Here is a 16,471-nt window from a genome sequence, read left to right as displayed (position 1 = left end):
GGCGCTGGGCATGGCGGTCGCTGTAGTTGCTTTCCCCGGAGCCTCGTCCAGCAGCGGGCGCAGGAGGCAGCTCGCTCAAACTACGGCTCCCAGGGCTCGCCGCCACCGCCGCCTCCTCCCCTCGCACCCCGCTGGAAGATTTCCGCAGCGGCAATGGCGGGGCGCGGCTGGCAGGGCACCGGGGGCTGCTGAAGGGCTGCTGCCTCCCTCAGCCGCCTCCGAGGGGTCCCCGCCCGCCGCGGGGAGAAAGTTTTTCCCCCTCGGCTCCTCCGCCAAGCCTCGGGCAGGGGGGGAAGCGGCGTGAAGCCGCCCGGGGTGCCTCGGCATGCTGCTCCCCGCCGCCCTGCTGCGAGGCGGCGGGCAGCTGCGGGGCTCCCTGGGGAGATGGCCGCCGGCGCCCTGCCTGAGATGGCGGCGGGAGCCCCCCCGCAGCCTCTCAGCGCCGCTGCGGGGCGCCCAGGCGGGCGTGTGGACGCAGGCTTGGGGGCTGGGGGCTGAAAGGTCTGGGCATGACAGCAAGCACGTGTCGGTGCGAAGGGAGCAAAAGGATGAGGCTCTGCTGTCGGCGGCTCGGAAAGGTAAGGGCTGTGGGCAGAGGCGAGGGGGTGCCCCTGTGGTTGTACAGCCCCCATACACGCCCACAGCTCGGAAACTGGAAAAAAAAAAAAAAACAACACAACTTTCAGAAAACCAACAGGCTCGTTTTCCTTCGTGTTGGTTGCAAACACTTCAGTGTAGGCACTGCTGAGGCAGAAGTGAAATTCTGTGGTTTCTTCCAAACAGCTTGATTGAGTGTGGAAGTCAAATCCACACGAGGAGTAAGTCCTAGTAATTCCCCTTTTTAAAAGGAAAACCTTTCACCCGCGACCTGTTTTGATGCTGTTAAGCCAAGTCTACTTCCAGCACTTTGCCACAGCGCTGTATCTGCTGCTGGTGTCTTTACAGGGGGCCCGGCACTGTGGCGCTTCTCATTCATGTCAGTGAAAGGTGGCTCCTGCGCTGTCTCAGAAATGCCAGATTGAGAAAGTTTCTGGAGAGCATCTTCAGCTGATGAGAACACTTCAGGAAAAAAAAATGCTTTTTAATGTTTCCTCAGTAATTTGCACTTTGCTGCAAGGCGTACTTTACCACTTAAACAAATGAGTAGTTTCTTCCTCCTTCTCAAAGAGTACTTTGTAAGTGTGAATCTCATGTGACTTTTTTCACGGTCTATACTGACCCTTTTACTGGTGCATTAGATCAAATTACATAATAAACTGCAGTTGACAGTCTCAGTAAATACGTATTTTGGTCTAATATGCTTCATTTTTATTGTTCATTTGATTGCAAGAAAGCAGAAAATAGTAATACTTAGTACAGAAATATAAATCTGCCTTTGATAACATCAAGAATTTCATGATCTCTTAGTGATGAGGCATTATGGAAGCTGTGGTTGGGATTTTTTCTTCTGACAAAATGTTATTTGAGTAGTTTGAACTAATAGAAGAGCACGTATATAATAAATGTATGCAAGTTTTACTTCCCATGAATCTAACTCTCACATTGTTTTATGTTTTATTTCAGTGAAAGAAGCTGGAAGAGACTTCACCTATTTTATTGTGGTGCTTGTTGGAATTGGTGTTACAGGTTATTTTTTAAATTACTATTCTTTATCAGAAGATACTTTTTATTATTTCCAGATTAATTCTCATTCTATTTGTTTTTGTTTCTATTGCAGGTGGTTTGTTCTATGTGATTTTTAAAGAGTTATTCTCTTCTTCTAGTCCAAGTAAGATCTATGGAGATGCCTTGGAGAAATGCAGATCTCACCCTGAGGTTGGTTTTTGAACATTAATAATAAGTTTATGTTTCTGATTAATTATGGCCTCTCTCTTTAAGTCAAAAGTTTGCATCGCAAGCAAATCTACAGGAATATCCACAGAGATGTTCAAACACCAGCAAGATCTGCCTATGCTTCTAACTGAACAGAGCTGCGTCAACTCTAAATCTGAACCTATACTAGGTGAAGTTAATGGAAGCTCTGAGTCTGAATGAATTAGCATGCTAAAAGACAAGAGAGCCCTACAGTGTCTGCCACTTCAAAGCACGTGTATCTGTAGGCACTTGCAGAGTTCTGCAGATCAGAGAGGCAACTGGTCCCACTTTATGGATCTGTGTTGCTGACTTTCCTCAACACAGTTACTCTGCTGCAACTTCTGTAGGGTTCTGTCATGTGAAATACTGCATAAATATCAGAAATTCAAACTCTTCATTAGAAACAAGGTTAATGTTACTGTGGCTAATAGGAAAGGAGAAAGGTGACAGTCATAGGATCAGTCTCATAAGATAGCTAAATATAAACAAAAGTCAGTCCAAAACTAGACTACAAAAGTCAGTGCTTAAAACAAGAAAGGTGGGGAATAGCTTTGAAAAATTATCACAGGTTCTGCTGAGATGCCTGAAGCGACAAGTTCTTATTAGGAAAGAAATTAAGATTGCTTTAGAACAAGTTTGTAGAATTAAAACTCCTCTCCAGTAGTTACACCATGAAAGCACCCTTCCTTTCTAAGCAACTTTAAAATAATTTTAAAACTAGTTTAATTTGGTCTGTCTTTAAAGATCTAAAGAAAAAAATCATTGAATTTCTTAAGCAGTGTTTCTTAGATAGGTGGAGGGCAGTTATTTGCATTTTAAGATTAAACTTCAAAACAGTCAGATGGTGTCTTGGAAAAGACATGAGCAAATATGTTTTTTTCCCCTTTTTACACAAAATGTCAGTAAAGTATAAAATACACAGTAAGAAAAGAGATTAAAATGTCTTAATGCCAGAGGATGGTACAAATGGAACATATTACTAGGATTTATTATAGGCATTTTGCATGTTATTGTAAAGGAAAAACACTGAAATGGAGTAATTTTTCCTGTGGTGTTTTCTCTCATAAACTATTGCATTCTTGACGTATCAGACACACAAGGGACAATTTGTTGAAAGAATTGAAAGAAGATGCATTCACAGAAGGACAAGAGTTGATGCTGGAATATCTGTTTGAACGTGATACCTTCTGACAACTCAAATCTCTTTTCTCTTGTAGGTAATTGGTGTTTTTGGTGAACCCATTAAAGGTTATGGGGAGGCAACGCGAAGAGGAAGACGACAGCTTGTCAGGTGTTTGCCCCATACAGACAATAGGTTTTGCACAGCAGAGGCATTTTGGGTCACATCACAGAAAGTTAGATCTAGATTACTGAACTGTGTGACGTACCCTGTCAATTGTAAGTGAAAATGAAAGGAATTTTTTGCAGTATGTTACTTTGAACCAAAAGTTTATCTTTTCACCAGACTGTGAAAAAGTGTTTAAAGTGGAGCTGCTAAATGAAAAAAATACCAATGAAAATTTTAAGCATGTCTGTAAACTATGTGAATAAGTAAATGTAGTGTCAGCTTTCCTAGTATTTCATTTCCACTTTCCATTTAAAAGTTTCATATTCTAAAGAACTTTTTGAGCTGAAAACTTGATCAGATTGCAGAGAGCTCAAGTCTGTGATAAAAGGCTTAATGTCTCAAAAATGTAGTTTTTCTGTATATAGACATCTTGAATGATTTACTGCAATGAGACTTCATTCATCTTTGTCCTTTGTAACCCACCATGTCACCTTAAACCGTATTCAAAGTGTTCATTAATTCACAGCATGTTATCTGGATTTGATTGATGGAAAGAAAAGCTTGGAACTGTGCAGCAGTTAGTAATTTCAGTAGGAAACCTAAACTGGCAGCGTAATTCTAGTCTGACCATTAGTTTCTGGAGGTGGTCACCTGGAAAGTGATTTCACCTTTCTGTTTATCTAGTATTTAACCGTAACCTGGCTGTAACTGAAATATCAGCACTTAGGCTAGAGGTTTAAAATGAATGTCAAAGTTACACAACTTCTATAGAATGAAATTATTGCCAGAATATGTGAAGAATTAACCAACCTAGTATCTGAGTTGACAAAGCATTCTTTGCAAGTTTTGCATGAGTTTTGAGGGGAGGACCGTAGCAAGAACATTTAAGCACCTCAACTGTTAATCATCAGCTGGTAACGAGTTCTCTCTTCTAACTCTCCACTACTCCTTATAAACCCACAGTAAAGCTTGGGAAGAGAAGTCAAGAAGGAACCCAAGGTAGCATAAGGGCTGCAGTGGAATACACTTTCTCACAAAAGTAGCTAAGCAGCTCCTCTCTGAATAAGAAGCTGAAATTTGAAGATTAACTAGTTATCCTTTATGTTTTTGTTTGTTTGGTTTGTTTTGCCATTTTTAGTCATGTTGAATACATAAAGGATGGACTGAAACATATGCGTTTGAAGTTCTATATTGAGGGCTCTGAACCAGGAAAGCAGGGAACAGTCCACGTGGAAGTCAAAGAGGTATGTACAATTGCTTGATGTAGCTGACAAGCCTAATCTTGGATTTAAACTACCAAAGAGAAAAAAATCAGAGCCTGAAAGTGTTTTCCTCATTACAGAATCCTGAGGGAGGAAAACCTGAAGTCCGTTACATATTTGTGGACGTTGACATGTATCCTAGAAGAACCATTATCATTGAAGATAACAGATAGCCAACAATCAAAGTTGCTGCTTCGTCTTACTCACTGTTGAATGATATTGGTGTAAGCAGTCTACACAGGAATTGTTTGGTGTTCTTGATCGAATCTTGCAGATCTGGAGTTAAATATAAGAAGTAACCTCTCAGGGCCTCCATTAAAGTCTCTCATAACAACATTCTTTTTTTGAGGTGAAGCCAATTAAAAACAGTAGAGCCGTCACTTATGGCAAGTATTTTTGACATAGGAAGATAATGGCTCATACTAAACTATTTAATGCTGGATAATTCTCCTTAACACCTAAAATCTGAATCTTTCAAGGTTTCAGGTTTAGGTGGGGAGTTTTCTTGTCTTCCTTTGCTTGGATTTCCCACTAGCACTGCAATAAAGAAAGTGGTTTTTGAAATACAGACAAATACTGTTTTCATTCTGGATGCGTTTGTAGATGATTTATGTTAGTGTGTAAAGGAGATCTAGCCCAAATGCATCTAAGAATATGAATTGTGGAGACCCACACCCATGACAGATGACTAAACATAAAGGCTCCAATATTGGTATCTTTTAAATAAATTATCAACACCTTTACTGTCTGCTCCTTTCATGGTGTGCCACCCTGCTCAGCACTGCCAACACTTTTTTCATTGACATAACTAATCTACATCTTCCAGGAATTAGATTAGTATAATTTTCCTTAAAATCAAAAGCTCAACTCATGACCAAATTTATCTCTTGGATTTCTTGATTAGTACCATATGGCAATTAAGTATAATCCTGTGTATTAATAGTGAGACTCAATTGTGTCTGCCAAGCAGCACCATCTGAAAACTTTCAAGCTTTAGTGTCTTACATATAACCATTTTCTTAAACACCAACTAGTGCATTTTTCTGTAGTTATCTATATATAATACGAGCTTTTTAGTTCACTAGTAGTTTAGCCCTTAATTAAATATACACTGACATTGAGCTTCATTTAATGGTACATTTGGGGTGTTCTAAAGTTCATACAGTATTCCCTCATACAAATACTGTAGATATTTAGAAATGCTTTACTGCTCTCCTGTTCAGTCTCCAGTAATCTCATCTTCATAGCCCTAACAACTACACTTAATACTTTTTTAGACCTGGATAGTTTTGCTTTATATTAAGTATTGCAACTGTAGCTTCAGTCAGATCCTCACATTGTTTGAAAGTATTCAATGAAAAGGAATCCCACATTTATTCCAACCCTATGAGTACAGTAGAGAAGAAAAAGCACATTATAGCAAAGCAGCTACCAATATCAATCTATGATAACGGGCAATGTATTTTGGAGTTTCTACATTGTACAGAATATAACTAACTTCTGCTGTGCCAGCCAAAGGGGTTTTTACAAAACTAACATCTGTTCAGACTGATCAAAGTGATTTCATATCTGTCAGTTTCAGCAGAGTGATAAATTTGTATGATTTTTTATCTATTAATGGATAATTGTCAAGACCAAAAAGTCTTTTACTCATAGTCAAAGGCTACAGGAGTCACTGTGGTTCTTTAATGAAAGTATGAGAAACCATTCTGGTACTTATTAAGAAGTAACTCCAACAAATTTTAATTTTCACCCAGAGTCACTGACATCGTTAATGTCAATCTGGAAAGGTTTCTTTAAACAATGAAAGCAACTATTGCCCCCTTCATGTTATTTTCTTAAAGTAATAATTATTAACACGTTTTAGTGTTGCGTATGACTCTTCCTAGTTCTTAGCATTGCACTTTACCAAAATCTATAACCAAGTACAAAGACAAATAAAAAATCGGAATGAAATCTGTTTCATTGCATACTGCTGCAGTAGTGACTGATAGCACTGCATGCCATGTTTAAGTCCAGTTGCTGTAAATATGTGTCATACATGGCAGTTACTGAAAACTACTTCTGCAAGTTTTATCACAAATAAAAGAACAGTTAAGAGCATATCAGAAATACTGCTAGCTATATAATTGTATAACTTTAATATTAAGCTTACTAGCTTTAAGCCTGTGCTATACCTTGATAAAAATGTACTCATTCTTCAACTTTTATGAAACAAGACTATATCAAAATACAAGTTTTCTAGTCTAAACTGTGATATTGGTTTTGCCCCTCCTTTATGAGTTTGTTCCATCTCAAACTGCCTGAAAGCCATTGTAAATTTCCACGTCAACAACAAAATTGACAGGCTAGATATTTTTCCTGTATCTCCACATTCCAGCTTTGCTCTCCCATTAATCTGAATGTGGCTTGTTTTCAGTGGGCTTCACTGCTGGGGAAAGGAGTATTTCCTAAAGCAAGATGTAAACAACTTTTTAGAGTAAATGGTATGGTAGAAACAATGTGTCAAATCCAGTCCTTGAGGAAAAGAAATAAATCAAGTGTCACGCATCAAAAGAAAGACATTAAAATAAAAACAGTGAAGAAAAGCCAGCTGTTTAGTTTTACTTTTGTCTTGTTTTAGAGTCTTGTTTGCAGTGAAGAAAGAAACTGTCAGGACTAGAAGATTTCTGGGAAGGAAAAGATTTTGACCTTGCATAATGATGTTTTTCCAACAGTGGAACTGCAAGAAATACTTTAAGAGACTTGTGGTACAACAGCAAGAATTGGCCATTGGGTTAATGTCTCCATTTAACTTCATCTCTAGAGAAAAATTTTATTGTTTGCAAACAGGTCTCTGTATATTTTTTTTCAGTAGTAAGGAATTCCTAGCTTACATAAAAATACAACGGTGTTCAAGGCTTGTGTGAAAGAACAATTTGAGAATCTGCGTTGCCTGGTCACTGTGAGACATCAGCACAGAAGTTCTGAGAGTTGTCTTAAAAGGACTTGGTACCCTTGTCATATGTTGGCATTTGTGTCAGACATCAATATTGTGTGCTGTAGCTGGGAATAAATGCTACAGTTCCAGGTGTCAGAAAAAGTCTTTGCAAAGTCAAAATAATGATTCTGTCTGGCACTTTGGCAACCCGTCTAGACCTATACAAGAAAAATGGAGACAGACCATAACTGGCAATGAGGAAGAGACAGACACATGAGTATAATTTAAAAGGCACAGGTGGATGCGGAATGTCTAAAAGCAAAGTGCTAACCTCTGGTTTACGCACCACATTTCAAGAAACGAGAATCCAGAAAATCAAGTCAGGTGATTACCATCAAACTAATTTTTCTTTAGGGTAGCCCCAATATGACAGGGTTATAAATAAAACGTTTCTTATCCTGTACTTACATGGAGTGTGCTGTTGTCATTTCCAGAACTCATCTCACTCCTGTGAAGTAGCAGGAAAGCAGGTGTGTGAGCGCAGTTGCTCAAAGCAGCAGGATACACAGCTATGGTGGCACCCGCAAACAAAATTACAGCAGGTGCCAGTTACTTTCCAATGTGAAACTGTCATGCTATTGTGGAAAAAATAACTGCCAGGAAGTCAGGGCCAAAACAGTAACATTTTCATGGAAATCAAACACATTAAATTTTGACTGCTGCAGAGTTAATAAAAATGTATATGCACAAAACCCCATTCTCCTTTAGGAAACAAAAGCACATTACCCACAAGTGAAATGCTGCTTTCCCAGAAACACTGTATGACAGATTATTCAAAATTTGAGGTAGGTATGCACCTTGGTCTTAACTTTACCATCCCATCCCTCATTTTTTTAAAATCATTTTGTGAAATCCCTCATTTTTGTGATGCCCAAACTTTTGCATATAGGGAACAGGCAGCCAACAGCCTTAGATCCAATTTGTGGAAATAACAAAGCTATGCTGTTACATGCAGACTTCTGTTTGAGTCCGTATTTGTGCACTTGAAACATTCAGGTAATTAATTTTGTTAAAACATTAAAATATCCAAACCTGACTACCTGGCTACTCTTTAATTAAGCTTCGGTAAACAGAAGTTCAGACTGACAGAAATAACATGTACACAGAAGCTTATAACTATCTACAAAAGGAGATGACAGTATATCTAGCAGAAAGTATCAGGTGTTTAATAGAAAATGTCAGTTTTAATATTTTCTGGCCATTCTTACACACCCTTTCCCTGAGGTGCCCACCCGTGGCTGTGAGGCCTGGCCCTGCCCTGCAGTGGGGCCCTTAGAGCCGGCTGCATCTGCCATGGGGCAGCCCAGGCCTCCCCTCATGGAGCCCTGCTTTACCAAATCTGAGGGCTCATTTTCACCTCTCTGTTAGCTTAAGACATGAATGTCTCCCCTGATGTACCATCCCACCACACACACAAGTATCTAGCTGAAACCGAACGGGACTTAAAACTTGAGTACTGTGAGGACCTCGCTGCTGTGTGCTACTAAGGCTGACATTGTTGCAGGGTTCGCAGCCATTCCTTCCCAGCTGTGGTATGGTACCCACCTGGCCCGTTACGATGTCTTCTCTAACTCCAAATCACGTACACGTGTCTGCCACCACATCTTAAAACCTCCTGGTACTGCGCTGGGAAACATTGGCAGAATCATCTTGTTTATCCAACCTCAATTTAATTACAATTCCTCTTTATCTGAATCACAATTAGGTTCTCTAACATGAATTACCTTCTTGTATTACTCACTACGATTAACTCTATTAACTTTCACTCATCTGAGTGCATTTACACTTTTTATAGGAACAGATTGTTTTACAATTTCGATCCTAATTCTTTTTTTTTTTCTTCTCTAAAATCGCAACAATTTCAGCCATAACAAAATCTTATTACAGCATATACACATACTAAATATGTGGCTATATTCCCCAAAATCTGATTTGCTTCATTAGTGTTACAGCAGTCATACTGGAGCTAGAAGTGAAGTGATATTTTGTATGCTGTCTGGGACTGTCCGTTATCTTACATATATTGACACTGACCCAAAGTCCAACGGAGAAGCATGGATTTTCATAATGCTACTAGTAACTTTTTGGCATGATACTTAGCAAGTTGTGTGCACCATAGTCAAATGTGTGACACTGAAAAGGATAAATACAGGAGAGAAAAATATCTGAGACACCTCAAGACTTAAACCAGAAAGCAGCCTCCTATCAGCCATCTTGGGCATAAAAGCCCCACAATGAGCCACAACTGTTTTTCCCTGAAAACATCCATGAAAGATGTTCTACTTTACTATTTTTTTGTGTATTCTTCCCACTTCCTTTTCCTGAATTTCTCTTTTAACACGTCTTCAGGAGTCCTGCTAGCTTCTACATTTATTCCTCTTTTTATTCAAAATATTGTGCCTTGATTCTATGTCTGCATTTCTCTTCTTTACCTATATTTAAGTTAGCAAAATGAAAGATGAGGAAGAAATATTACACCTTTGGTTTCCAAGGTATCTAGAGCTGACAGCTTTTCTCCTGTGCTTTTATCCAACTTTTCCATCATGCTGGCTCATTTAAAAGGTGGTATGAAATCTTACGTCCAGCACCGCATCCAAAACTCCAACCACTAACATCTAGAAAAGCTCCAGATGTGCCTCAGTAGAAAATACTTCAAGGGAAATCAAAAAGAAGAAATCAAATAAGCCCTACAGGTATGTGATTCATGCTAAGATCAGAGCCAGTCAACTCTGGGTCTTTTCTCCTGTGTCAAGTGTATCAGCAGTTTGTCCTTGATAATCCCTCGCTCCATCTTGCATTGTAATGATGAAGGCTGGAAAATACTGCTGCATTTGCTGATGGCTTAAGTATTTGGGATAGAATAACAACAGAAAAGTATTTAGTTTTGTAGAAACGTACATGTTTCACGTTCAAAGTACTAACTCTAAACCAACTGCCAATTACAGCCAGCTCAGTTTACCTACAGGCTAGCCATCGTGCTATGCCACTCATGAGCGACATGACAGCAACTTCCTTTTCATGAACAACTGACCTTGTTTCCTAAATTCTGTTTCCAAAGGAAAGCAATTGCTCTTAAAAATGAAGTCATCAGAATATCAAGAAAATTAATATGTACTCCACAGAGTGAAGTTTAGATATTTACATTTCACACACATTGTCAGGCAGTGCTGTGATCAGTGAGCAATCTTCCTGTGCGTGAGCATTAAATACTTGCGTTATATGCCCAATCTTGTAGTTTCATTAATGTACTTTGTGATAAAGATCAGGAGAATCCAGCACAAACAGATCCACGCTGAGGTCATTACAATGAGTTATAAATGGTTTTGCTGCTGCATCCATTGGCATCATACTCATGGGAGTTTCTACCTTTGAAACAGCAGACATTAGGTGGCTTCTAAAACCCATGTTTTATTCAGTCTTGGAACCTCGGTGAAGTTTCCCATCTCTAATTCAAGGGTCATTCATCTCTTCTCTGGTAATAAGAGTTAGCTTGCTGGAGGCCAGCTGCAGGCTGCTCTTTCACATCTCTGTGCACCGCTGAGGTTCCTCAGGTCATGCTTTCTACAGCCATGCACTGTGTGACTCCATGCAGCTCGCACTGGGATTTTAAAGACAAGAAATAGCATGGATATTCTTGGAACTGCCTATAAATCACTGCTGCAACATACAGGGTTACACTTGCACACTGAAATAATTTACTTGGTAGAAATAAGGACTTTTGAGAAATGATACAGACATTTTCACCATCCCAGAAAACAGTAACAAGCACAGCACTGGGGCTCAGAAAACACTGATTCTAAGCTAAGTTCTGTCAGTCATCCATTCTGTGGACCTGGAACAAGTGTTTTTCTCCTCTGCTACAATAATCACCTGCCTCAAATGAGTACTGTAAGAAGCAGTTAATGAATTCAGGTTTCACAAAGCCTGAATAAGCTCACACACCACTGCTCAGAATCCCGGAGACCAGTTTTCAGAACCCCCTGTGCACCCTTTTTTAGACACACTTCAAGTCAGGTACTCCAAAGCATTTTTCCAGAATGAAAGTATCATCACTTCTGGCTATTAAAGTGATAAGTCATGAAATGATAACAAAATACGTCATGACAGAGTAAAAAAAAATAAATAAAAAATCGCAATATCGATCTTTTTTCTTCCACCACACCTCACAAACTACATGATTATAAAGGAAATTTTCATAGGAAACCAATATTATTAGTTCTGATAACAAAGAACTGAATGGTTCAGTGCCCCAATCTTGTTTTATCCTGGATATCCTGTGTCCCTGCACTGCGGTTAATCTCCATTTTTAGTAACAACCTCCTTACGCTTGAAAAGACTTTGACAAGAAGCAGCATCTCACTTTTAAACTCAGGTTAAAAAACAAGCAAACAAACAAACAAAACAAAACACAAAGCAGAACAGAGTTTATGCATAGCAGAGTTAAAGCCATCAATCTAGGAAAGTACAAAATTCTTTATGCATATAAAGAATACAATAAATTTATTTAGGCTAAATTCAGCTTTCTTCTGATGCAAACAGAAGCCCTATTATTACATACTGTGAGTGGTAACACACACATCACTCCATGATATAATGGGCTGCACAAATAATAGCAATTAAAAGTCATTGAACTGCCATTTACTGTAAGTGGTAACACTGATTTACAAAATGTGATCTGAAATACCATTTTAGGTCTAACAATTGTGCAGTACTGCAGGGTTTCTTTTCAAGTTTAACATCTCATAAAAATCTCTTTCACTAATCCAATAGGCCTGGGGAGCATATATGGGCTGGAGCACGGCTCCTAGCCTCCATCTGCAGGAACAGAGCATGGTGATGGTGAGCAGGAGTCCCTTATGAACAGAACTGCCCTCAGTGTGAAGCAGGGAGCAAATCAGGGGTGGAAACGTGATCCAGCTGAAGGCATGCATATTACCTTTCACTACAAGTGGTCTAAGAAGAAGAGTGGGGGCAGGGGATTTTGCTCCCTCGTCTGAATTTACTGGATATTGTGAAGCACTTGCAAACAGAAATTTGCAGATTCATGTCTTGAACATACATCTGTCTCATAGACCTTAATCTACAACTGGTTCAGCCTCAGAAGGATTACACAGATGGTCCCTGTGGTCTGTGCACCTAACTAAGCTAACCGGCACCTCGCAGCAAATGGCTGGGGAACAATCCACAAACTCAAGTGTGTTGGCAGTGAGCAAATTATTTGTGAGAGTGAACAAGTATGTGGAAAAGGTAAAGCAAAAATCTGCCCACTTGTACTTCGCAAGCAAAAAGGACAGCAATAATTGATTAATATCTCTTCTCTGGCAGATCCAGCCCCATCACGCTTGGCTCTCATTTAACATTTGCTTAAAAGTTAATGGAAATAAGTTGGAACACATAAGACTTCAAAGAAGTTTTTAGTTAATACTTCAAAATTTTATGTGATTTCATGTCCATGCACAGCAATTAAACTTCCTAAGAGTTTTTGTAATAGAGTTTCACAGCGCATGGAAAAAAAAGCCACTAAATTGAGAGCAGATCTGAATTCTGAGATTGATGTGACAAAAATAGCAGATGTAGCAGATTTCCTAATACTGAACTTTATTAAGAGAACATAAATAATACCTATTTCCCATTTCTAAGGCCATTCACTTTTCTCTTGGCCCCCTACAACATTTCCTCTACAGTCTTTCCAGATTTCAAGGAACAGCGATCAACATCAGTGAGTCTGTGTGTAACTGCAGAGAATACACACTCCCTCTGCTTCTGCCATCATTTGTAGTTTAGCACCACCTTCCTATACACTAAAGAATGACAGCTTTGCACTGCCAGATCTTTTGGCATGAAGCCTTTGTACAAAAAGCAAAAAATAAGCAAAATTCCAAAAAAGCGGTAGTTATGCCCTGATCTGTTTTAATTACTAGACATGTTTAATAATGAGATTCTAATGTGATATATAGGTTAATTTTATGCTGAATTTTAGCATATATTAGTATTGACAAAGAGATTGTGAGTGCCTAATCTGAACATAATACGTTTGATCAACATTCAAGGTAACAAGTTTCAACTTGTCTTCTACATTTCATCATAAACAACTGTTAAGGAAAATTTAAATGAGTTCTTTAGAAACAAACAGGATTGGTAGCTGTAGTTTACAACAGAAATACTTTCATAATATAAGGAGGTGTTCTGAAAAACAGGGGAGACAGACATGGGGGCAATTGACCTGCATTAGAGTCAAAGACAAGCCCATACCTCAAAGAAAATTCAAGCCAAGCATCCAGATTTATTTATTTATTTTTTACAATGTGTTCTTCAATATTCCCCTTTGGCATGTTCCCCAGCTTGCCCTTACTTGCATGGGGCATGTCTAGGATCAGCTAGCCAAGAATAAGCTTAATCACAAAATTACCTTACAGTCACCCTCTACAAAACCTACTTTTAAGCTGAGCTCTTTATCTTGTTGCCCAGAAGCTGCACATACCCCCGTGACATGACCTCTTTTACAGAAGTCCCACATGTTGATACTTCAAAAACAAAGAGGCTTGTAGACTTTTGCTTGGTTTCGTCCTTTACTTCACTTATGACAGTGAGTTATGATGTGAACCTACATTTACATCTGCTTACTCTGGGCAGCAACTTCTGATCGATGATAAGAAAGGAGCTATAGGTGTCAGTCTTTAAAACCTTTCCCAAACGTCACATATGAATCAGGGTGTCCTTTTTGGAGGCACTCTCAAGAAAATGCACGAAAATGAGTCTTGTAATGTGGGTTAGTTTAACTTCTTTACACTTTTGTGTAGGTATTCTTATTAAGAATTCAAAAGTTAAAGTGGCTTTAATTTAATTTACTTCATTTCTAAGGAGAACTAACACAGATCAAATTAAAGATGCTGTAATTCTAACAGCAACCACGTAATACCATGTAGTGCAGTTTAATTCATCCCTTTTCAATTCTCATTTTAGTTTGGATTGCATTTTCAGTGCATCTCTGGGAAGGCAAATGACAAATGCATTACTGTTTGAAGAGTGTCTTGACAGCATGCAGTGTTAAACAGATAGGTATTATTTTCTTGTCCCAATTAATGGAGCGTGGAAATATTTCCACAGACATTGCTGCTCAATACAGACAACTACATAAACAGATCTCTAATTTCATCTGACATGTATATTTGATGGTTTTGTTAAAATTTGAATTTGATTTTTATTTCATCCAGACTTTGCGTAGAAAATGGATTATATCAGAAGGTTCTTTAACTCTGTATGATATCTACACTCACAGAAATAATGTATATGAAAAGCGGTAAACAAATTTACTCCTACTTACAAGGAAAAACATCCTCTGTACTTCCATTGTCTCTCTAGACCTCCTCAGACACCAAGCCTTATCTCTCAGATAATCTCTCTCAGATTCCTCAGCATCAGATCAAAAGCAGCCATATGTGGGATAGGTAGCTCAAAGCCATGGGGAGGACTAAGCACCATGTTTTCCAGTTATAATGTTAATATAACCCGCTCATTAAATTGATTTGTGCAGGCTCTGCAAAGCATTAGCACTATAGATGAGCCAGCGGGTATCTCAGGGGTGTTATCACTGAATTGCAAGCCCTTTACCACCCATCAAAAAAGCCCATCAAAAGCCACAGGCCCAGAAAGCCCGGTCCACAGAGCAGGCTGGCTTACCTGGCAGGCAGTGATTCTTCATCTTCCTCCATTTTGAGATGTTTCCTGGAAACAACCAGTGTGCGTGCAATAGTCGGCATTGCTGGCAGGGCCACGGCCTGGCTGTCCACACAAAGGGGGAAAGAAGCACCTGCAGACTTGGAGGCCTCACGGAAGAGGCATGGAGTGGGATCTGTGGGCCGCCCAGGAGAAATCAAGTCCAGTCTGAAGCATAAAAGAAATAAAAATGGGAGCTGTGGACCTTCAACCACTTCAATTTATTTATTTATTTTATTTATTTATTTTTCAGAGTAATCCATCTTCCCTCATGAATTCTACCTCAAATGTACTAGCCTGATGAAAACGTTTGTTCACCAAGCAGTTTTCCATCTTTCAGGCAACCAAACTTCACAGTTAGCTCCCTGAACATAGCATTTGTGTGAAAACTGTGCCACTATGGATGTTCTCTTTGTGTTTCAGCTCCTGCACTTCAAATCCGACGTTATGGCTGCATGAGAAATCTGAACAGAATGAAAAGCATACAGAGAGAACAGAAGGTGCAAGGTATTAGCAATTATTGTTTGATGACACATAGTGACAGTGCCAACTATAAAAGCTAGAAAATCATGTTTACAGTTGTTTAACAACTTGGAATTAAATTTTACACAATGAGCATCTGCTCTCAGCCAATTTTCCCCCACACTCCTTCACCAAAAGCTTCCGCCAAGATAGCTTGCCTGTTTCTAGGGCCACAGAGGAACAAAAACCTCCAAATGTCTCCATTTCTCCTCTGCCTAATCCAAAATACCAAGACCCTCTTCTGGCAGCTCTAGCAACCTCCAATTTGAAGCAGGGGTTTTTGGATTTGCCTGCAGACAGCTTCTGCCGTAGAGACGTGGCCTTTTATCCCCACAAAACTGTAGGCAAATTTTGTCAATATACCAAAAAGCGATGACAATCCTTGTTTACTTCCTACAAGCTAACACCATACCCTCTGTCCCACATTAACCAGGCCTGGGCAGCCCTCCCTGGTTGTGGTACCACGAAAATCCTAGGGTGCCCAAGCACAGGCACCCCAAGGTCACCAAGCCTTGGAGCCTTGCATACGGCCTCTCCCCTAGCACCCCACCCTTTCCTCCAGGCTTGATTGCAGGCAACAGGGAATAGCTTTCTCAGAAAACTTTTCCATTATACTTTTGGAATCTAACACCTGACTTCTTATCGTTGACTAAAAGTTCTCCACATGCTGACAGATCCTCCTGTACTCCATGCTCGGGATGGTGAAGTGAGATGAACAACTTGCCACTCAATCTGTGGTGGGCCCAACTGCAGCTGTATAGCCACAGAAGTCCAGAGCCCAGACTCGAGGTGGACACCATGGGAAGCCTGGGTCCAGGGCTCAGCACCACCACTCAAGTACCCAGGAGA

The 16,471-nt window shown here is 39.7% G+C and overlaps 1 protein-coding gene across 1 annotated transcript; it reads left to right on the top strand.

The window, feature by feature from the left end:
- Positions 1-137: 137 nt before the first annotated feature.
- TIMM21 (translocase of inner mitochondrial membrane 21) lies at positions 138-5,147 on the top strand. The gene is made up of 6 exons (XM_082754221.1): positions 138-578; positions 1,564-1,626; positions 1,718-1,815; positions 3,072-3,145; positions 4,281-4,386; positions 4,485-5,147. The coding sequence occupies exons 1-6, from the start codon at positions 326-328 to the stop codon at positions 4,575-4,577; spliced, it is 687 nt and encodes a 228-aa protein (XP_082610347.1). The 5' UTR covers positions 138-325; the 3' UTR covers positions 4,578-5,147.
- The last annotated feature ends 11,324 nt before the right edge of the window (positions 5,148-16,471 follow it).

The sequence above is a fragment of the Aythya marila genome (genome assembly GCF_965140915.1).
Source record: "Aythya marila genome assembly, chromosome: 2".
Lineage (NCBI taxonomy): Eukaryota > Metazoa > Chordata > Aves > Anseriformes > Anatidae > Aythya > Aythya marila.
This window is presented reverse-complemented; position numbering and strand designations above follow the sequence as displayed.